General features: G+C 36.1%; 2 protein-coding genes across 2 annotated transcripts; both read left to right on the top strand.

Moving 5' to 3' along the window:
* Positions 1-1397: 1397 nt before the first annotated feature.
* Positions 1398-4690, top strand: LOC116307279 (2'-5'-oligoadenylate synthase 1). The gene is made up of 4 exons (XM_031717443.2): positions 1398-1549; positions 1824-2109; positions 3644-4043; positions 4413-4690. Exons 1-4 carry the CDS (start codon positions 1517-1519, stop codon positions 4624-4626), a joined length of 933 nt encoding a protein of 310 aa, XP_031573303.2. The 5' UTR covers positions 1398-1516; the 3' UTR covers positions 4627-4690.
* A 6398-nt stretch (positions 4691-11088) lies between these two features.
* LOC116307270 (uncharacterized) lies at positions 11089-22616 on the top strand. The gene is made up of 3 exons (XM_031717432.2): positions 11089-11300; positions 18461-18701; positions 19044-22616. Exons 1-3 carry the CDS (start codon positions 11151-11153, stop codon positions 20597-20599), a joined length of 1947 nt encoding a protein of 648 aa, XP_031573292.2. The 5' UTR covers positions 11089-11150; the 3' UTR covers positions 20600-22616.
* The last annotated feature ends 1646 nt before the right edge of the window (positions 22617-24262 follow it).

Below are 24262 nucleotides of genomic sequence, written 5' to 3'. Positions count from 1 at the left end.
ACAGATTTTGAAAGAATGCTTTAGACGCAACCATAATAGCTTGGCTTCAAAGTAGTTGAACTTAATCGAGTAGAGTGAGAGCTGAATGTTTCTCTAAGAGAAATGAGCAATACATTGATTCATTGATTGAATAATTATAATAATAATAATAATAATAATGGTTTATTTGAAGCATATATCTACAGAGTAGCTCTATGTCTTCAAAATTATTGGAGGAGCCAGTACCCGCAACCCCCACTTCCGAACCGCCGCCCCTGTATGATCATAATTTTCACAATCACTTGTTCTGTAGTTATGAATGACTTCATACGTTTGATTGCACCTGTTGCAAAAATCGTCATCTCAGCCGAAGAACAGTCAAGACTGCAAAGTATTTTTCGAAAAAATGATAGTATATGGAGTTCGAAAATATCGGGAGGACGAAATACCTTTTCACAATAGAAAATGATGGATAATTCATAAAGGAAATAAACGTTGAGAAGGTTAAATGACTAGTGACAAAGATATCAATGATATACTTACTACAACTTAAAAAAAACTAGAAATATTCAGCTCTACAAACAAGAACAGTTCTCAGTTTTGGATCTTTTTAGGGTGTTTCGAGATATTACTAAGCGAGGATTTCTTTACTAAATTTGCTATGATTAAATAAACAAATAGCGATTGACCTCCCGACCTCGAGATATGCAAATTAAAACAATTACTGTGCGATGAAATTTCAAAACAGCTTATTGAAACACTATTAAATGAAGCCGTAGATCATTGAAATCTTTTATAATGGAACAAATATTGTAAAGTTAAGGTTTTTAATTCATCATATTATATTTTAGGTATTGGTATTGAGGATAATGAGCAAAGAAGTAGCCATCACAGACCCAACGGCCTGTCGTGTCACGCAAGGAAATAACTGAAAATAGAACAATTTGAAACTTAGCTTATTTCGCAGAAACGCAAAGTGCCGCAAATTTTATTGCACACATCTATAAAAGAGCTTCTTATCTCAAGGTTGAATGATATTTTAGGGCTGGATTAGGTGCCACAAATGAGAAATATGCAATATTCGAGGTCTCATAATCTTAGCTTTCCATGTCACGCTTTCAGTAGTCTCGATCAGTTAGGATTATTTTTCAGAGTTCGCGCATTCCAAAAAAAACTATTACTGTTTTTATGCAGAAGTTACACTAGACTAAAGTTCTGGATAGAAAAATTAGCTTTTATGTGCAGAGAAACCCGAGAAAACAGACTTTGAAAATAGCCCTCGGCCGACCTCGAAAATCGGCGTCTTTCATTGATTTGGGGTCGATGGACAAAAATTCGCATGGCGGGTGGAAAAAAGAATTTAGAACAATTCTAACTGCAATTTTGTAGTGAGGATAGATAGTACTTTCGATGATAGGAACATAAAAGAAATCTATTTTTCGAGCCCAGATCGAGTGGCACGCTGTTACAGAGACGCCCTCTTAATGGCTTAGTTTCAAAGGCTTTGCACAACTTGTATTTCTACCTACAAGTTAACATGCGACCGCCGACTGTGATATGCCTTATAAAGGTAAAAGGGGTTGGAAGCAAAAGCTCTCTTTCAGTCTATCTTTGTGTAGCAAACGTACCAACCGCGTTTTTAGGACGCTCATTCCAGTTTCCAAAACTCACGACCACCTGAATTAAATCGGCTGTATCTCGTGCTGTAGAAGGACTGCAATCATTATTTTTACCAGAGACATAGTTAATAAATGAAAGTTTATTTTGATATAAGTTTTATCAAGATCAGACTTTTCCTTGATTTTATCAAATCATGATTTTTTCTTCTTTTCTTACCTATTCAGGGAGGATCAATGGGCAAAGGCACTGCATTGAAAGGCAGGTCAGATTTAGACTGCATACTTGTCATGAATGGTGTAAGAGATGCTCGTGATTTAATGGCGAATATGACTGGGATTTTAGATCAGCTCAAAGAGCTCCTTAACACGGATCCCTTAAGAAAGAGTGGTTGGGGAATCAAGATCATCAGAGACAACATATTCATGGTGCAAATTGAGATGCAAAATTTTGAACGGAATGAAAGCGTAGAAGTGGACATTTTGCCAACGTTTTATGCAGCCGTTCAAGACGGTAAGTTAGTTGAGGTGAAAAACAGATCTTATACCATTAATTATTCATGAGCTCATCGACCAACCAGGGTTTCTTATTTGTACCTTCCTTCCTTCTTTCCTTCCTTCCTTCCTTCTTTCCTTCCTTCCTTCCTTTTTCATACAAGCATTTTGCTTCGATTACTTTTTTCTGACGATAAATGCTTAGGCTAAAAACTAGGATACTCTTTCCCTATTAAAATGCCCCGGTACTTGAAACATTTGTAATTGACCTTTTTACTGATACGGCGGCCATCTTGAATTCTATGTTTTGATAAAGACATGGGATGCACAGCTGTTTGTTTTTATCTAACCTTACGATGAACTTTACGCTTTTCAATGAAAAGCACATTTAAAGAGCAACTGAATTTATAATAATAGTAATAATAATCTTCATTTATACACGGAATCACACGGAATCGCTCTTCCTGAGAGCCGTGTCATGAAAAACAAATGTAAATAGAGAAAATAAGAAATATATACAAGCAAATACTAAATTAAGAATTTCCTTTTAAAAACAGGGAGACTTTTATTGATTCTCGTACCTTTAATGGCCGAGAATTCCAGGCAACTGCTCCACTATATTTAAAGCTATTTTTCAAGAAGTTTTTCCTAGAAAGTGGAATTTGCTGGTGGTTGTAGCATAATGCGAAACTTCTAGACTTCAAAAAACTTGTAAACGTAACCCCGCCACTCTATGCTTCATAAATGTTCTAAGTTTTCCCCCTCGGCATCCCATACATAGTTCAAGATGGCCACCGTATCATTTAGAATGGTCTATTACTGAATATACCAATTGATTCAAGTCGAAGTTGGACTTGATGTCTTCATGAATTTGCTGCATTTTATGAAGTTCTACTTTATCTAGCACAATTTGCACAACCCGGAAAAATGCTCTTCCTTGTAACAAGCAAAAAAAAGGGGGGGAACCCAGCCACCTTGGTGGAAGGACAGCTGGATTGGGGATATAAAATATCAAATGAGCGACTACGGGAAATAACAAAATCCAGTTCCATCCAAGATTATTGCCATGTCCAGCATCTTAAATACATGGCCCATGTTTGTCGCATGGAGAATGACGCCCTCCAGAAACAGGTCCTATTTGATAAAAGGACCATCTCAAGAGTTTGGAAGCGAGTTGAGGATCTCCTCCAGATAGATCCAATGCAAGCCAGGAAAATGATGATGGACAAAACCAAGTTCAAACATCTGCTAAGAGAACGTTTTCCCGGAGCAGTTGTGCCCTAAGGCCAAGGACGGGCTGAGGGGGGGAAATCTGATGATGATGATGGAAAGATGATTGGTTCGCGCTGATTTTAGTGGAAGGAACATATGAGAATTAAAAGTCACTGAGTATCATATCAGACAGCACTAACGTGGCCTGATACAGTTGTTGTATGGTCATTAAAGTTAATTTGGGAAGAGTCTATTTGTGCCAAGTCTCGGCTCCATTCCCGTTGCATCAAACAACTAAACGTTTTTCTTTTTCTTTTTTTTTTTTTTTTTTTCACTCACAGAATATTCTCGTCGGCAGCTTTATAATTCCATGGCAGAATACGACTGGTATACACGAGAATTATGCTCTGCAGCACTAGCAGAGTTACAACGTGATTTCATAAAGCAGAGGCCTACTAAACTCAAAAGTCTTATCCGTCTGGTGAAGCACTGGTGCAAGACGTATCTACCACGGGAATATGGACAGCCGCGGATGCCTAATTCTTACCTGTTAGAACTTCTGACGATCGATGTCTGGGAAAAGGCAGGAAGCCCAGATTGGTTTATTACAGCTGTGTTGTTCAAAGATGCAATGGAAGCGTTATATAATCACAAGCAGTTGTATGTCAAGTGGGATACGTACTACAGTTTATCTTGGTCTCAATATGCAAAGTATCTTGTCCATCGGTATATTATCCATTGGTAAGTTATAATGCGAGCGCTGATTGGCTGGATAAAGTATAACCAAATTCTCACGTGCTTTCTTTAGTTATATATAAACTAGGTTATACATTTGTTACATCATTAATATCCACTGATGATGGCGGTATCACGCCAAACATGTTTGGATTAAAGAAACTTGTTCTATTTCTCAAAATTGTTTCTTCACTGCTGATTAACAGACTATAACAATAGTGTTGGTTGATATTCGAGGACGTAAATTTGTTGTAGGACTAAAAGGCAATGTCTTTATAAAAAATACGGGCTTTACGTCGGTGTTTATACAAACGCGTAAAATGCAATTTGTTGATGCATTTAAGAGAAGAAAAAAAACTTTTTCTTTTCTTTAAGGCCCCAAATAAAGGATCCTGCTAACCCATACAACAACGTCTATAAAGTTGTAGGAGACTGGAAAAGGGTGAAGAAAATAGCCAGAGAAACCTTAAAGAAGCCACTGCTAAAGAATTACAGGAGCTCTGTTTTGGTTGCTGAAAATAGAAGAACAGCAATTTACCGTATCGCGTGCTTTTTAATTTTATTATTATTATATTATTATTTTAACTAATGTAAAATATGGTAATGTCATGTCATGTCATTTATGTCATAATGATTATATTTTGATTTTTTGATTTGATTTTTTTTTTTTTTTTGGATTTTATCTCTTGATACTGGCTCTCCCTTCTCCCTATTCTTGGATTTCGCGTGACGTCATCAAACAACTAAAATCCAAAGTATTCACTCCACGAAACTGTTCGTTAAATATGTTGTTTATACCGTCCTAAGAAAAGCTTTACCAAAATAATTATGTATTTTCAACCATCGTATTTTGTCCGCCATCTTTGTGCCCCTCAATCGGATGGAGGACCCATACATTTCAACTAAATTATGTAGTATAATCAATCGCTCGTATCTCCATATCTAAAACTTCTTTTAACTGGAAAAAGTTTCGATGACGTAAGTGAAAGCCAAAAATAGTTTTTCGTTGTTTCTCCCTTCTTCCTGATTCGCTCGTCCCGCTCTTTCTTTCTTAAAACAGTAAATTGGCCAGTTTCATTATTTCGTGAAACGGGATTCCACCGTTTTATTTCCGCGGTAACATGATTCATAATTATCCCCACCCCACCCCACCCCACCCCACCTCCGCCGCAACCCCCCTTCCCCCTTTCTCACCCTGTTCTCACCATAGTTCTATCAAACACGCCAGTGATGTCATCGAAGAAACAAAATATACTTATTGCCTCTATACTTATTAGCTCTAGTTTCGTATTTCTCTCACGATAAAATTAGTCTAAGAATAGATATGAGATAAAAAGAACTTCATTTTAAAGTCTACCTACAGTAAGTTATAAAAGGGGAATTTCTTTTCAAGTTCTTTGACTGTCAAGAAAAGACGTCTGATTGGATATGCATTTCGTTGTGAAAGCCCGCGACTTTTCGGTCAGAGTTCGCAAAATTTAAAGCTACTGTTTGTTTGATTTTTTTGCTTTGTTTTGCTTTGTTTATTTGTTGTTGTTTGTTGTTGTTGGTTTTTTTTTTGTTTTTTTGTTTTTTTTTTGTTTTTTTTTTTGTTTTTGTTTTTGTTTCTGTTTTTTTGTTTTTGTTTTTTTTGTTTTGTTTTGTTTTTTTTGTTTGCTTGTTTGTTTGTTTTTTTTGTTTGTTTTTGTTTTTTTTGTTTTTGTTTTTTGTTTTTGTTTTGTTGTTGTTGTTGTTCCCCCCCCCCCCCCCCCCCCCTCTTTATATGTTATACTGAATTCTACTACTGCTAACTCATTGATCGTGCATTTTTCAATCCGTTTTTTCATAACATAGTATTGTTTACGAAATAGGATAACTGTGTTGAAAATAGCCTATTAAATATTTGCTATTTCACTTATTTATTCATTTTGTCTGTCTAGCTTCCATATTGTGTTAGACACCCTGGCGTGACTGAAGCTTGCCAACCTGCCAAATTATACAAAAATCTGATTGTGTTGTTATCGTTCTTGATATAAATCACGCTCCCTAACTCCCTAATACCAATAACTAAATGTAACGGATATTTTAACCTACCAAAAAGGGACAAAAACAGTCAAATGTTGAAACGTCTTAAACCATGATGCTACAAAAATGCCGCAGGGTTCCCAACTGATATAGCGATGAAGTTAAGGTACAAACGCAATATCGAGCGTACGAGAAACAATCTTAGATGTAGAAGTGAAATAAATACTCCTAACTCTTTCAATATTTAATATAATAATTATTCGTGTAATAAATATATGATATTTGATATTCGATGTGTATTTAAATGCTTTTGGTCTGAAGTTGATTCAACTAACCGACAAACCGCAGTCCGGATAGCTCAGTTGGTATCAAAAGAGCGTCGGTCTGTTGTAGGGGAAGTCGTAGTACTGAACGTATCTTACAATCAGGTATTCCACAAGGAAGTATTTTAGGGCCAGTGCTTTTCTCGCTGTATATAGCACCACTTGGAGATCTCATGAGATCATTAGGCATTGACTTTCATCTTTATGCCGATGATACGCAGCTATATATTTCTTTTAAAACGTCTGACCCAGGTGAACTGATTACAGCAAAGTCAAAGATTGAAACTTGTGTTCGCACATTGGATAAGTGGATGTCTGCGAATAAGCTAAAGTTAAACAGCGAAAAGACGGAGATATTGGTGCTATCTGCTCGACATCGCCCCCCTCCAACTCTAACCTCTACTGCTGTATGCGATGATGTTATCATTCCATCCTCAAAGGCGAGGAACATTGGGGCTATCATGGACTCTAACTTAACTATGGAGGCGCATGTAACAACCATCTGTAAATCTGGCTTCTATTATTTAAGGAAAATCAGCAAGATAAGGAAATATCTCAGCTTTAAATCTGCAGAGATATTAGTACACGCTCTGGTTACGTCTCGATTGGATTTTGGAAATGCACTGTTACATGGACTACCAAACACTCTGCTAGAGCGAATTCAGAAGGTTCAAAATGCAGCAGCACGAGTAGTTACCCTAACAAAGAAAAGAGACCATATAACACCTATAATGTTCAAGCTACATTGGTTGCCGATCAAGGAAAGAATTAAGTATAAGATACTGCTAATTACTTATAAGGCTTTAGCTGGATTAGCACCACAGTATATTACTGATCTTTTAGAAGTTTACACACCTAGGCGTACTCTAAGATCAGCATCAGATAAGAAATTAGTAGTTCCAATTTATAACTTAGAATCGTATGGCAAACGCTCATTTTCTATCTCTGCGCCTATATTATGGAATGACCTGCCACAGAATATAAGACTATGCCAATCTTTAGAATGCTTTAAGTCTAAATTGAAAACGCATCTGTTTAAATCGGTATATAGCGATTTTATTTAAGCCACGTCAATAACTAGAGCACTTTTTGATTATTTATATATTTTTAGGAATTATTTAGGGATATTATTGCAATTTTATTAATATTTTATTAAGTAATTTTAAGGTACTTTAGCTCTTGATTTAATTTTTCTTTTTTAGGTCTAGTATTTTTTAGGATAATTTAGTTTTGAATTTATTGTAAAGCGCCACTGGACATTTATGGAAGAGGCGCTATATAAGAAATATTTATTATTATTATTATTATTATTAGTTCGAGTCCCAGCTGACCCAACACCCAGGGTCTTAAAATAACCGAGGAGAGAGTGCTGCCTTTGTGAATACATCCACAAATGGTTAGACCTTCAAAACTGGTCGGATAATAACTTAAAACCGTAGGCCCAGTCTGTCTTCACTATAACCCTGTATAAGGCGGACGTAAAAGACCTACTGAAGATGCTGGTGACGACCATCTGTAGTGCTTGTTTTTACATGTCCCACAGTTTATTGGCAAAAGCCGTTGTGATGTCATCACAACGGAAAGGGAATGAAAGAAAATAGATATTACAAACCCAATACTTTCTTTTGGTTAAATATAAAATGGGATCGACTAGTTATATTTATGAAAAGAAATTATAGTAACAAAGAAAATATTTGAATGGCATGTTCACCATTTCGCAGGACTTCGGCTAACAACAGCACTGCATAATCTCTTCAACCTTTTTATCTAAACCCTTAACACTTTTGGAAAACTGAATGCAACCTGTACTTAAACAAGCCAAACGATCAATTAAATCGCTTGACTTTATCGGCACTAACTTGAGTATGGCTTTCTTCGTTGAAAGCCATGGAAAGATGTTATTTGGATGATCTTAGATGAGGGCGGTATAGCTTGCTTTCATCTAGACTGTAATCTTCCTTTCGGTACTTCAAACACTCTAAACATTAAAAGCCAGATGCAGCATTCCTTTTTCACTAGAAGAACCAAGTAAAAATAAGTAAAAAAAAAAACCGTGTTTTACTGCCTTGTATTGACCACTGCAGATGTCTACAAAGACTCTTCGCAGTCGAATGGCTTTTTAAAATGTCATGAGAAAAGATTTAATTTAATCTTCCATTTAGCAGGCGATATAAAAACTGCGAAGAAATAGGATCTTCTGTATATCAGCTGTAACTCTTCGCACAGGCATTCATATCTTTTTGGTCCTAGTCAGTCTTGTTCTTTTTCCCCAGTATGCGTCATATTATCTGTTGTTTGTGTAGCTTATCTTGATATCTATGTCCAGAAGGGTTTATTTTGCAGGTCGAGTAAGAGTTGAAACCAAGCAAGGTTGCTAATTTATCGCGAAAATTTGAAAAAAGTACCTGTTATTGATCGAAGTTGACGACAAATCTATAGCTTACGGTATCACAGTCAAAATGACTCAAATAACAAATGGCTCGAACTCATCGGCTAACTCTTTTATTGATAACATTTTTGCTTCTAAGAAAGCTGTATTTTCAAAAAGCAAATTGTACATTTTTTTTTTCTATCTCGGCCAGTTTAATTGAATTTTTTGGAGATTGTATCTTTGGCTCTTGCCGACCTGCTGAAACAACACTAGATAAACAGAACCTGTTTCCTTGTTATACTGCGAACAAAGCCCTCAATAGATATTATTGGTGTTATACAGACGGGCAAAAATATCTACCACCTCTACTTGTTTTTATTCAACTGATTGAAATCGTTACTGTACGATGACTATATAATTCATGGATGTAACAGGATTTTAAGTCAAGGACCCTAAGTACAATATTCTGGTTACAGACTTTTGCGACAAAAGAATCGAATCCTGACATCATTTATATTTATGAGCACTTTACACTTGTATTCAAATATCATCATCTTAGCATTTTCTTTGTTTCGACAACAATATCAAATTCAAGTTTTCGTGAGGCTTTCTCATATAGATACTTTTTCTCCTAAACAGATATTGTATTGCGGTTTGATTCTTTATTAATAGTTAATTCTGCTGTAAGACCGAAGGAAAAAGGATTTAAAAAATTTTGCTTGAAATTTTGCATTGAACTTTTGAAACTTGTCTTGCCAATCTTTATATATGCTGGAACACGAATGCTTTTTTTAGATTTATTGTTAGAGTTAGTTTTCAAGCTTAGTCTGTTCTGAATATTGCGAGTCAGTTCAGTCTTTTGTACCAAATCTGTTTCCAGCACTCATGAGCTGATGCTAATGTTTCGTAAAGACGGTCAATTTGACTATTTATGTTAAAGAATACTCTTAAAACACACATAAAATACAAATACGAAATTATGAACTCGTTAGAAAAGTCCACTGCTTACACAGGCGATCACTAAACGATTATCCAATCGAGTATTAGACCCTCTGGGGTACCATCACATACACACACTGCACACGCTACAAATATAGACGACGAACATAGCATTCACATGCAGGAACTTGTGGGGGGAAATACATTAACTTTAATATAACGTAATGAGGAAGCGTTATTCTTTCAACATCCAATCTGAAAAAAAAGATAAATCGATTTGGAAGACGTGTTCATATTGCGCTTAAAGTTGTTGTTTAAGTTGTTATTAATTATATGTTACTGCTTGTGTTAGCGGGCTAGCACCATCTATCCGTACAGGAACTGGTTATATTCATCACAGCGCTAAACTATCGAACGACTGTGTCAAAGGACTTTCCTCGATTTTACGCCGATAATTACGAGCTAGTCATCGTCCGGGTAAGCTGTAATTAATATTGTTATTTTCTCTTTTAATTGGGTAAATAATTCTTAATGAGCACCTACGAGCTAGCTGGGTCTCACGGGCAATGGAAACATGTTTAGCAAATGTTAGAATTACTACGCAAACTGATTTATTCAATTTTTATATTCTTTGACCTTGTTACGTACTGCGATACGTTTTTGTTTTAAAACTCAGGGTCCAATCCATCTCAAAATATATTGCTTGGTCGAACTTCGTTCCGTATTCAAAGTAGGAACTAACTTAGAGAACGAACACGTTCGTGATCTTACAAAAGTTGTCCTTTTTTTACTGCTAATGATTGTATTGGTCCTGCAAAAATCAACTAACGATTACGAGTAAACAACTTGTTACCATCAACGAAACAAAAAGAAGAAGAAGAAAAAAAACGAGACTGTCTACGAAAGGAAGACAAATGAATAAAGTGAATATAACCTGGTGTGAGATTTGAGAGGGAAAATAGATATGTTAGCACCAGGAAATGATCTCCAATGACTGTTTCAATACCTTAGGAATAGTCATGACACGGATGACGCAGAAAGGAGGGGGAGCATTATATCCCCCAATTAGCAGTCGAAAATATTAACAAGAGTCCCTGGATTGGCATATGCTGTTCGCCCCATGTGTTTAAAAGCCTCCCGTGTTAATAATGTCTACTTATAAAGTGGCAGCCGAACAATGTAAGTTTGTCCAAATAGTGTTTTAAAAGGCTCACTAGAATTACCACGACAGATGTTGAATCACTTCAAGATTCTCACACACTCTGTTCAAACAAAATACACCCAATTCAATAAATTGGTCAAATTGGAGTTGGACTAACTCCTGAACGATATCAGCTAAGCAAAAAAAATACTCTTACTCAATTTTCTCTTCGACATCTTTTTCTCGTAGTTTTTTTTTTTTTTTTTTTTTTTTTTTGATTAGTACAAAAATTCTTATTGTTTATTGAGAGCCAAAGAAAATATTGTTAACTTTAAATGGAAAAGGTACAAGTTTTCCACAATGGAGAACGAGTTTGGAGCGCTGGCCACATACGAAATAACACATTCTTTGGACCATACCAAGGGGATATCGACACGATGGCCGCCCGAATCCTGAGCATCCAAGAACCAGCCAAGCAGTTACAGGTTTGACTAACTCAATTTCTTTAATTGCTTTTTTTCAGTAGGAATTCTCTTTAGATATTGTCGTTTGATCATTGATTTGAAAGTTGTATATCATAGTAATGACTGGCTCGAGCTAAGCCGAGTCCTACCGTGATTTAAGTGTGTAACGAGACAATAACAACCAGTGAAAATCAACAGAACACCAGATTAGATGAATACCAGTTCAATGTCAAATCAAAGAAAAACGAGCTAGCCAACTCCAGTTCTGAAATTATTTTTTACTCGTTAAAAAAGCTAAGATACTCGTGAAAATAAAATGTGTGTGCTTTTCGTGGTTTATACTCATCGTGCTATACAGCTGTTTAAATTCAATGTTATAATTCAACTTTGTATCTTTTTGTCTAAAGGGGTTTTAAATTAATTTAACGGATTGCATGTTCCTTTAATTATTCCTTAAATACTCTTTTCATTTTTGAATGCAAATTGCGAAGTTTTTGATAGTGTAGCGAAATAGTGATGGGAGATATACTTTTTTGTGTGTCTGATCAAAAAGTTCAGTAATGTTAGTGATAAATGCTTAACATTTAGTACCTTTGGAAGCAAATTCACACTGAATCTCTTGATTTCTGACAACGTCAAGAGAAAAACAATGATTTATTCTTCTTTTTTTCGAACATTCACGATGTAACACTTTGTCAATCTTTACTTAAGATTTTTTCAAGTGACAATAATTGTAAAAATAAACAGCTTTTGACAATTCAAATGGTACTTAGCGCTAGTGTCTCAAGACTCTATTCAAAGCCTTTCATTGTGGTGTGACCTTAAACAGACGGTCAGGGCCAAGCGATCGGAAGCTCTCACCCTGCAGCAAAATGATATTTATCTACTGACAAGTACAATAGCTAGTTTAACTTTAATTTCGCCTTGAAATCGAAATTAGTCAATTTTGTTCAAAATATTATAGTTTTAACACAACTCATTTCTCCCACCACATTTTTCGTTCTTTTGTACTACTTCTAGCTTGGTAAAAAGGCTAAAAATTATTTCTATATTCCCTGTTTTGTAAAAGCCAGAATGTTTTGGCTAAAAGTTATTTCAATAGTTATCAGGAAGGTATCGTTTTCCTAATATCCAATGAGCTTAAATGTAGATTTTCTAATAGAAAGGTTATTGACATATATATATATAATATATAGAAAAATGCAAAGGTTTGACATAGGTGACGGGTTTTGAGACTCTCGTGTTGAGACGCTACCACGCTGAGCTGATAAGCACCAATTTAATCTTTATCTGAATCAGCTCTTGACAACGGAAACCTTAAGCTGCCAATAAGATTCTAAGCCGATATCGAGTGTAAAAGTAAAAGGAATATTTTCTGATAGAGTTCAGTTCGTGATGTTCCTCTAATATAAGTAGGTAGGTGCTAGTTCCGGACTACATTTACGATTCAAAAGAATATTATTAATGTCAAGCCATGCTCTTAACTAGTCCGGAAAATATGAAAATGGTCAATTAAAAGACACTTGAAACTCTGTTGCTTCTTAAAAAATAATTTTTTTTGGGGAAAGGAAAACACCATCGAACAATTTCCTGCCTGGGACCAAACCCGTCAATTAGAGTGTTGCAGTCTTAAGGGCTCTTTTTTCTAAAATACAGACTATACTTTTCTTTGAAAAAAAAAAAGGATATTATCTTTTAATGTTGCATAAACACTTATGACAAATACATTTTCTTTCAGTACATGGCAACAGTTTACGTTCTGATTACTTCCACGTCGAATGAAAAAATCGTATTGATAAAGATATAAAGAATAGGAAAACTGGTCTTAGAAATAAGACAAAAACACACTTATGTACAATACGATTTTCCCAACGGCTTTAAAGTATAACGCAAGTGAAATACACCAGTTTTAAGAAAGAACAAGAAATAAATTTTTGTGGAAAGAGAGAAGAATCATACCGATATTCCCATACGATACAAGTTAGAACCTGCACAAAAACACACATTGTAGATGAATAAGACATAGTGTTGTACATATACGTCCTGTTATAAACAAAGCAAGTTAGTATAACATAGACGACCGTATTCATTTTGACATGAACTGTCGAGACAATATATGATAATCAAAGAAGAGTTTGGTCTGTATTCAGAACATGCGCTAAAACAAGGGACAAACAGTGAGATAATCTAAAGAAAAACACACAGACGGACAGACAGAGGAGGCATCAGGTGCAAGCCGTTATATGATTCCCTGCTTTGCTAGCAAGGAAGATGGATCGTGACGCTTCAAGATACCCGGGTTATTGCGCATAAACTCAGTGAGAAGTGAAATGTCACACTCGGCCGATGACGTCATTTATCAAAAACAATTTCAAATAACTTGCCCGGGGATTAGCGATAGTTGATTAAGGCTTGATTGCAATTTGTTTCCAATGAAAGAAAAGGACACGACCAGCAGGAAGCTCTGCGTTCGTTTGTCATGCTAAACTTGAGCTAGGAAACTGGAAGTTCAAAGGTCTTTCACGGAGGAGAAAAGTTATTTTGATATATTTAATATCCCTAGGATGGCAGAACTTGTCAAGCAAATGGAATGCTTTATAGTTTTATTAGTTATATCAGATAATAATAATAAAGACCTACAATGTCGGATGCATTCATAGTTAAAGCAAAAGCTGCCGGAACCGATACTTCATAGTATTTCAGTTTTTCTACTTATTTCGCTTTTCGTTTTTCCTCAAAACTACTTTTTCCTGAGTTTTTTGTTTGGAATCCCAAAGAATAAGCACCAATTAAAGAACTATATCGTCATGGTCACCTCATGCACCTCGCAACAAATTGCTCCTGTAAACGATAAGCAAATATTTTTTTGTGCTTTCTGTCGGTAGAGCAAGTTGTTAATTTGCTATCTATGATCCTAGATTTGTTCTTGATACAGGCAGAAGTCTTAGGTAGTTCGTTGACGAGAGATTTAACAATAGAGAAGCAAAGAAAACACCTAAGTAGCAAAATGATTCTATAATTTTCACTATTTCAAATATTCGGGATAATCTATTTTTAAAAACGTTTGAATTGCGAATTGAGCGAAGGTTGTAAGACCTCGTCAGAGAGGACACTTTGTTTTGTTATTTGTATGTCGGCTCTTTACTTTCTTTTGCCAGCTGAGATAAACAGTTAGCGACTGCAGTTTGAAAACAATAGTAATTGGGCTTTAATTGGATCGAGTATGAAAAAGGCGAGTGTTACAGTATCTCGAAGCAACGAAGTAAAGGTTGAACGTGAAAGAGGATACAAAGATGATGATAACGACACCTATACAAGATATTAATACAAACATGTATTTTTAGTTTTGGAAAACCGAGCTTATTTAATTAGGGATATTTGGTCTTTATAGAACCTTTGTGTTAACGCTGTAACATAATAGAGACGCTTCAGTCGTATTCAATTCCCACAAATTCCACTTTCTTCCTATAGTATTGAAAGCAAAAATCATCAGTTATCTGATTAATCTAAAGACGTCTGATGATCATTTATTCTGAAATTATCTACTTCTTTGATGATTTAAAGTATATATACATCTTTTGTTTAAAAAACGATAATAGCATGTATCATCCCATCTGTCTTGTTCTCTTACTGAAATGGTTTCTTTAATTACAATAGCAATTCTTAGATCTTCCCCTGGAGGGCTAGTCTCCTTCTTCGCAGCTGTCATTAAATCCCCGGGAGGATCTGGGACCGAAACTAATGACGTTGCTAAGGAAACTACTGTAGGGCGGGGCGAGAAAATATTCAAAATCAAGAGCCAAATGAGATCCTGTTACATCTTTAATTGCGTCATTCTTTTAAAAAGCTTTGATTATAATTTTGCCGCCTAACATATCAAACATTGAGTGTCGTATTTCCCTGTGTCTGTTGTCTGTGAGGCAGACCCACGAGTTAGCATCGTCCCCGTATCCTTCCTCGATTTTCCAAAGTTCTTCTCTTTTTATTTGTCTTTTTTTCTTTTTTCTTTTCTTTTCTTCTTCAAAAATGTTCATGTCGAATTCGTGATAAAACGACCTTTTTGTTTGCCGCTTTTCCGCACAATCCAATTGTGGAATTGATCATACCACATATGGAGTGAGCTTTCTCTACTCCAACTTCGATACTAACATAGAGAGTGTTTTCACTCACGTCAGAAGGCAGCCATAAACAATAGAAACTTTCTGCACAGTATTTGCATAAAAATAGAGTTCAATTCCCGGAGGATACAAAATGTCTTGTTTTGGTACCCCATAATGGCCGCTATTATGGGGTACTAAAATTTATTTCCAAGGGTCTTTCGCCCGGAATAACCTCGTTCCCAAGCACTATAACTTATCTATATTTCTATGACTTATATTTCATAAGTGCTACGCGGTCCACATATTCTCATCTTTGCATCATAATGGCCCCTGTGACGTCACGTGAAAACGCTCTATAGAGTAGAGCTTGATATGAAACTGCAATTAAAAATGACAACAAAATAGTAGATAATAAAGCCAAGTAATTGCTCTTCTCAATAAGCAATATCTCAAGGTGTTGAAAAATGAATTGGAGATAAAGACGTGCGCTAATGTTGCAGCCACTTTTGTTAGACTGTATACCATATATCTGTGAACTACAAAACTACAAAACTTTGCACTAATTGTCCTATAACGCTATGACGTCACAGCATGTCTACAGTGGGGGACAGAATCGATAAAAATAATGGAAACTTCGGCTAAATCTTCTTTCTCTTCGAAAGTTCCGTTTCAAATTGTCTAGTTTCTATAAAAGGTACGTGTCAATGACTATCCTTCGATATTAATGGTATTTTGTTGTCATTCTTCCTTTGATGATGATGATGATGATAATAATAATAATAATGATAATAATAATAATAATAATAATAATGATAATAATAATAATAATAATAATAATGATAATAATAATAATAATAATAATGATGATGATGATGATGATAATAATAATAATAATGATGATGATGATAATAATAATGATAATAATAATAATAATAATGATGATGATGATAATAATAATAATAATAATAATAATGATAATAATAATAATAATGATAATAATAATAATAATAATAATGATGATGATGATGATGATAATAATAATAATAATAATGATAATAATAATAATAATAATGATAATAATGATAATAATAATAATAATAATAAAATAATAATAATAATAATGATAATAATGATAATAATAATAATGATGATGATGATGATAATAATAATAATGATAATAATAATAATAATAATGATAATGATAATAATAATAATAATAATAATAATAATATAGGACATTTAAGAGCGTATAGGAGGTGTATAATGTGTATATTGGACATATAGAAAATGAACTATTATATGAACTGAATTCTTATAAGAAGTTATAAATTTTACGCATGATATAATCTATTCCTTTTACAAATTTTAGATTTATATTATTTTAAAAGTATTCCTTATGTTATACATTTACTAAATGGTCTGATGTATATCGTAAATAATTGCCAAATTTGTAAATATTTTATTGTAGAGCATATCTAATTGTAAATAGTTTGAACACCCATAGGTTACGTTTACGCGCCCTATGAGTGTCTTTGCCTCGCATCCAGATGTTTAATAAACTGCATAATAATCGTAATAATAATAATAATAATAACCGATATCAAACTTTCCACATAGAAAAGTTGTCGTTCCGCTCGAGCTGTTTCTTTTACCATACATGGAATGTACTTACCATATTAGGAAATTGGAATATAATTTTCTTCACTAAATAGGCGAATTTCTTGCTCAAAACTGCTCAAATTTACAGTAAATCGAGTGAAAACATCACTAACTAGTCAGCCATCTTGGTTTTGGCCGAAAAAAGACTGGAAATTGTGTAGGGGAGGGGAGCGTGGTTTGTCACCACAGGAAGCCCGCGAATGACAACAATTGTTTGATATGTTTAATTACTATTGAATGGCAATATTATTACGTAGAAATTTGAAAAATTCAAGATTACAATAAGATATATATAGATTTACATAAGTATATACAATGACTGAAAAGACGAAAAATTTACATGCGTATAATTACGATGCGTTGTTTGTTGAATTGTATATTATGTATATGTAATAATAATATCTAAATGACAATAATAATAATCCTTAGCGTCAAAACAATAGACTGTTTTTATGTGATTTCATAGTGTTATAGGGCAATTTGTACAATTCCGTTATATGGATATGTGGTATGCACTCAAGTATACCAAATTGCAAAAATGTGGTGTAAAACATAGAGCCTAAATATCAAGAGGGTAGATTTTATTGCGAATGTTTTGAGTTTTGTTTTTACAGTGTGGTCTCGTTATAACGTTATATCGACATCCAGGGGCGACGGAAGCTGAAAAATTGGGGGGGCATTCCAATGTTTCACGGTACCTTGAAATGACCCCCCTCCCTGTTAGCTTGATTACAAACGTGTATGTGTGATATTTCAATCAGTAACATTTTGCGCGTATTAAACCACTTGCAATTGTGCTGAGAGACACAAAAATGATGCAAGTCGTCGCTAGATATATCGTATATTTTTTAGATACAGAAAGTTATGTAATAACAAAATAATAAATAATGGTAATCATAACCAAATCTCATGCGTTTTTTTTTTTTTGTGTGTGTGTGTGTGTGAGGCATTATATTCTGGGGGGGCCAGACCCCCCCAAAAAATCTAGTGGGGGGGCCAGTGCCCCCCCGGCCCCCCCGCTTCCGCCGCCCCTGACATCAGTTATTTTATGATGATTTGCTAAACAGCAATGCATTACTTCGACGATACGGCGGCCATCTTGCCAGGGGGCAAAACAAAACAAAGATGACGGAAAATATATATAGTTTCGTGTGTTTGTCTTTCTTTTATGGGTAAAGGTGATCTATGTGCTGTCTTAATTCATCTTTTGTCGTATTGTCTTGTAGTGAGGTGTTGAATATAAATACACTGTAACAAAGCTTTATTGCCCCTAGACGCCCCATTGTAATGCCCTGCGAACGAAGATGGCCGCCGTATAGTCGAAGTAGTCTGCTTTTGAAGACTTAGTTGTTCAATTTTTAAAGAATAGGATATATTCCAGGAATATAGCACAACTTTATTCTATTTATTTTTTGTCGACAGGAGAAGGACAAGGTAATGAATTTGCATCTCGAAGCAGACGAGCAAATATGGCTGCAGATAGTGCCTGGGGCATTATGCAAGTGGGATCCAACTATGGAGATGATTCGCGGACCAGACAATGAGATCTATCTCAGAACTACTAGAGATATTATGCCGAGAGAGGAGCTCAGAGCGTGGTTCAGCCCTTCGCTTGAAAGAGAGATTGGCATTTCAAAGAATGATATGGCTGTCAAGAGTAAAGGTAATATGTGTAATTGTGGAAATGTCAGTGTATAAGCTGTTGTAAAACTGCTTGCTTGAGGCGAATAATTATTTGAATAGTATCATTACGTAGGTGGTTATTTGAAAGAAAATAGACAACATTGGTTTCATTTTAAAATGTGCTTATTTTGTATTTTGAAGGCGCGTCACTCGCATTAACAAAAGGCGCGCGCGGTTTTCTATGATCACCTGTGTAATGCTTTATGACATGTACTAGGCTATCGATGTAATAATCAATGTAAAAGTAGGTAGAAAACGGGAAGAAATACGTTTCTGAAAACAAATTACAAATTTTCTAAAATGTTTTTTTCTTAACACACAGGTATTGGACAACAATGTCCTACCTGCGATATGATAAACCAGCGGAGTCTCTTCGCAACGCATGCGCTTCTTCGCTGCCAGTCTGATGAAGCAAAAAGGGAAAATCACCAGAGTAAATATAAAGAACTTTCCGGCAGTAGCTCTCTTTCTCTTACGCAAACCTCTTCGTCCAGCTTAGACAGATCCTTTCGGATGAATCCCTCCTCTTATGAACTAGATTCAAATTTACACCACAACCTGCATTCAGCATTTCGTCGATTAGCTAAGAATGTGTTTCCGCCATTCCAAGATCCAAAGCTTGCCAGTCTTATTTCTTCCTTCTCAGAACCTCGACATCTCAAGGAAACGAGCTCTGAAACCTTAGCTGATCACCATAAAAACGAGTTTAGGAAAAAATTCCAAGGCAATGAACATTATCTTAGGAAACACTTGTATAGAGAAGGATCAGGCGAAAAAACCTTTATGTTGACAAAGGAGCGTTTTCTGGCATCACTATCAATGCAAAAGCCTGTCAAGTACGAAACACTGGAAATGAACTGCCGCGACGATAACGAAATGATGAGGCATGAACAGCAGCGCTGGGATGAGATGCATTCAAGGGATATGGTGATGGTCAGTGATGCGAGGAGATCCTCTGATATCGATAGAAACACTCACATGATATGGAGTCCCTACAGCGGTATGTCTGAAGACTGGTTCCGTACTTCTAGTAACGACCAAAGAGATTCAGAATTATCGAATCGTGTTTCTACTATAGAATCTTTTCATGATAAGGATGAAGAGTCACGTGATATTGGTCCATGCACCACGTGTCATGACTCTACTTGCACTTGTAACGGTGAATGTGACGCTAGAAGCCGAAACAAATTTGAAGAACAATCAGAAAAACTGAATGACATTGCTGATCAAAATCAAATAGAAAGAAATGAGCTCAAAGATCAAGTCAATGAGACATCAAGTTTAGAAGTTCAAGACACCATCTCTTCTGATTCAATACACGGGGGAATGGACTCAAAAGTTGAACAAAAATGTAGTCCCATAATGGAGAGTGTAGAACAGCATTCATTCATGCCTCGTTATTGCGTGACAGCACCAAGACCATGGTATTTGCCTGAGAATTCTTTTCTATCAAGCGTGACAAGAAAAGAGCTGGCTCAATACCATGAGAGAGCGTCGACATTTTCAATGGCCTCGCTGTCACGATACCAGCACCTTAACCCATTTGCACTGCCTTATACCTTGGGCAGTAGTCCCCAGTCCACTTCTCGAGCATCTCAGGGATTCACGTGTGATTTTTGCGGCAAGGTTTACTGCAGGAAATACGTCCTAAAAATCCACATGCGCACGCATACCGGATTCAAGCCTTTGAAGTGTAAATTTTGTGACAAGTCGTTCAGCGATCCCAGTAATATGAAAAAACATGTCAAGCTGCATGACAGCGAAAATACCGTACATAAATGCAAACATTGTGGAAGAAGCTTTGTGAGGTACCGAGGGCTATTAAACCATATTAAATCGAAGCATACTGAGCCTTTGAATATCGAGATGTTAATATAGTACTCCTCGTTAGCATGTTACGTAATCGCGGCCATGGCGGTGCTATTCAGAGGGGCGGATCATGGAATTTGTTAGTGGGGTGTCCCACACGAAGAAATGTATATGCATCGCTTAAAAAAAGCGTGAGTAATTATGGCGTTAGGGAGGTGTCGCGGTGCACCACAGGACACCCCCTGGATCCGCCCTCATTTAACATGAGATTTCTCTGATACATACTAATGCATTGTTGAAGGTTTTGCAATAGAGGTTTTGCACCATTACCTGCCTATCCCATAATACTACTTGGGCTTCATGTGTTTAGATGAAAGAACATTAAAATACTTTTGCTCTTGAGAATTGAATTCTTTCTCATGTAAAATGATTGCATTCTTCCTGCCATCTAACATGGCTGCCGTCACGTGATGGTGCAAAATCTCTATACATAAGAATACAAACTTCAAAGATATTAATAACGCACGGTGTTTTGGAGTTATCGTGACCCCATTATCAAAGCCTTAACTATAAATAGCTAGAGTTCAAATGTTGCTGTACGAAGTATATTGAACGTATATTGAATCCATTGTTAACCGCACCAATAGCCGCTAACATTTCGTCTTTTGACTCTCTTGAAATAAAGTTGCAACCCATCAATAGACCCGTTTCGAATTCCAAATTTACGCTGTGTTTCTTGATTACAGACTCATTTACACAGGGTTAGCCTCGAGTTTGCGCAGAATATTCACGTGTTCCAGCCAAGTTCCGTCGAGTTTCAAAGTGTGTGTATTGTTGAAGTTGTGCATTCTTTACTTTACCGTTGGTATTTGTGAATATTTAAACACTGATACAAGGCTAACCCTGTGCAAATGAGTCTGTAATCAAGGAACACAGCGGTAATTTGGAATTCGAAACTGGTCTATTACAGAATGGAATCATGAATAGCTCTAAAAAAAGAGAAGGTTAGCAGACTTAAATGAATTAACCATTAAAATAATAATGCTTCGAGAATTATAAAGCTATGTTGATTTTAAACAGTGTAGTGTCTGACCTCTCAAAACGAACAAGATTTATATTGGGAGACGAAATTTCTAGTGAATCATTTAACAGCCCGATATTTTTTCAGACCTGTTAAAGTTCTCGCAAACTAAAACCTAAGCTCTAGTTGATCTAGTGCTTTGTTATATTAATCTGGTATGCCGATCAATAGAACTGCCTTTAGCGTCGGCGAAATGTGGCCCACTTTAGACCCCGTGTCATTGTCTTGAGAGTAAGATTCGTTGTTTGAGTTGTATCCATGTGTCTTTTCATGTGCAATCGTTAAACAAAGAAATGATACTCTAGGGAATGACACGGGGTCTGAAATCGGCAAAACATTACATTCTTGTTAGTTACCAAATACCATTTGTGATACACACTCAATTGCAAAATCACTGTCGGATACAAAACATAGAACAAACAAGTTGAGACGGAAAGGTATTCTGGGAAATGACATTATGGTCATCTGATGTATTCATTCGAAATACACAGTCGATATGAAACATGTGTTAAAAGCCTCTATACTTTCTGTCAATGAAATGATTAATGAACATTGCATCTAGATTCATCTAACAGACCCTTTTCGAGTTCCAAATTACCGCTGTGTTTCTTGATTACAGACTCATTTACTCAGGCTTAGCTTCGATTTTGTGAAGAATATTCATGTGTTCCAGTCAAGGTCCGTCAAGTTTCAAAGTGTTCGTATTGTTAAACTTGTGCATTCTTTACTTTACCGTTGGTATTTGCGAGTAATTAGACACTGATTCGAGGCTAAGCCTGAGCAAATGAGACTGTAATCAAGTAACACAGCGGTAATTTGGAACTCGAAACTGGTCTATTTACCTACTATCCGTGTACCATTTCGGTTTCAGCTTTTATGTTCTTTGTTTTGCACCCGGCAATGATTTCGCAGTTGTGTGAATGTAAAAAAGAGATGTATATAGATGTATATAGATGTACATACATGTAAACATAAGAATCATAACTAGAAGGACATTAAACGACCAATCAGATTGAAGAAAATCTTCACCAGTTCCCAGCTTCAGCTTTTTTTTCCCGTCCCCTTCTATCAAATTTCCCTTCTTTACTGTGTTACGAAATTTTATCACAAAATACAGAGAAAAGTAAAAAGTACCGTTTGGTGTTGAGTAAATGACGTCATTGAACTATTTTAAAGATTCGCAAAAAATCAAACTTTTCATTGGAATATCAAAAACCAAGTTTAACCAGCGTTTCGGAATCGGGGGGGGGATTTGAGATATAATAGAGTTTTGGTGGACGCCAATCAAAGTGTTTCCCAGCATTGTCAGAAAACACATAGCTCTTAAAGGGAGACTAGCACAAAAATCATCTAAATTTTAATTCAGCTGAAACTTTTACTGGAATAACCCTTTAAGGTCTAATAATCACTGGTCAACTTTTTTTCCCCCTGATATTCGGATGGGAAGTATTATATTTTTATGAATTTTTAGGAGTCTGTGACGTCATACATTCAACACTAAACATGCCTATGGAATGTCATGGAAACACATTAATTGATTGACGTCCACCAAAACCTACTTCGTAACGATGGCAACATGGAGTCGAGTTCGCAAATATGAATGAAAACAGTGCTGCCGATTGACCGTCGCTTTGTACAGTAAAGTTTTCAATGACATTCTTTGTTTTCAATACAATAATATTAGCTAGTATGTTTATGCTAAACAATTAGGGACCAGTCATATATTAGAAGGGGGCGGGGGGGGGGGGGGGGGGAGGGTGGGGTGGGCTGGTGCAAATGGGGAGGGGCCCATACCTTTTTGTTCAAGCAAAATTGAGGGGCTGCATGAAATTATGCAAACATTTTTGGGGGGTCATACATTTTTATTCAACTATTTCAGGTTTGATATAGTGTATAAAGCTATTTAGTTTACATTTTCATAGCAAATTTACAAAATAGAACCTCGGAAGTGAATCCGAGAATACTATGGAAAACACAGGTATTCGGACCCAAGCAAGGGGAGAGGGGAAATATGTTGCATATGGCCATGGCACGAGTGGAGGGGCGGTGTTGATATGATGTATCGAAAAATAATTTGCTTGTAAGTTTGTATGATAAGCTTATGGGTAGATAGAAGCGAAAGTGTATGGATGTTAAACTTAGTGCCCTATCTTGGACCTATCGTCAGGGGTGAAGATGCAAGAATATGGGAAAGAAATCGACGTGTTTCAAGATCTCAGGCGCAGGTTGGGTCTGAGTTGGGGGTGGGACATGTTATTTTATTCTCTCATTCTTGCTAAGGCCACGTTACTATATGCATTTGAAAGAACAGGGCCACAAGATAATATGCCATGGGAAATGAAAATGCAACAGCCCACCCCCGCATCAATAGTGTTAGGAAGTTCAGCGGTACATAACAAATATTAGGTGTTAAATAAGCTCCAGCATACCAGCACATTGGGCAACCCAGTGCACGCTCCAACAGCATACCCCAAAATAATCACATGAAAAATCCACCAACAGCACTCCTCCCCTTTTTTACAAAATCCTAAACGCATATGTGTTATTGGGCTCCCTGTGGTACTTCCATCTCACTTTGGCGATTGCCTAAATGTCAGTTCGATTGGTTCTTTCGCAAACCCCTTGTGATCAACTGATACGTCAGGTAGGTC

The sequence above is a fragment of the Actinia tenebrosa genome, unplaced genomic scaffold (assembly GCF_029948245.1).
Source record: "Actinia tenebrosa isolate PJP-AT-01 unplaced genomic scaffold, QUT_ActTen_1.0 PGA_scaffold5__44_contigs__length_20552954, whole genome shotgun sequence".
NCBI lineage: Eukaryota > Metazoa > Cnidaria > Anthozoa > Actiniaria > Actiniidae > Actinia > Actinia tenebrosa.
The sequence above is the reverse complement of the archived record's forward strand: the minus strand, read 5'-3'. Positions and strand labels throughout refer to the sequence as shown.

What these genes read in the sequence shown, in the direction of transcription:
- LOC116307270 (XM_031717432.2), top strand. Translation starts at nt 11,151, where the DNA reads ATGGAAAAGGTACAAGTTTTCCACAATGGAGAACGAGTTTGGAGCGCT. An exon ending in AACCAGCCAAGCAGTTACAG is followed by an intron (nt 11,301 to 18,460) that starts GTTTGACTAACT and finishes TTTTGTCGACAG; the next exon opens with GAGAAGGACAAGGTAATGAA. An exon ending in TATGGCTGTCAAGAGTAAAG is followed by an intron (nt 18,702 to 19,043) that starts GTAATATGTGTA and finishes CTTAACACACAG; the next exon opens with GTATTGGACAACAATGTCCT.
- LOC116307279 (XM_031717443.2), top strand. Translation starts at nt 1,517, where the DNA reads ATGCGACCGCCGACTGTGATATGCCTTATAAAG. An exon ending in TTATGCAGCCGTTCAAGACG is followed by an intron (nt 2,110 to 3,643) that starts GTAAGTTAGTTG and finishes TTTCACTCACAG; the next exon opens with AATATTCTCGTCGGCAGCTT. An exon ending in CATCGGTATATTATCCATTG is followed by an intron (nt 4,044 to 4,412) that starts GTAAGTTATAAT and finishes CTTTTCTTTAAG; the next exon opens with GCCCCAAATAAAGGATCCTG.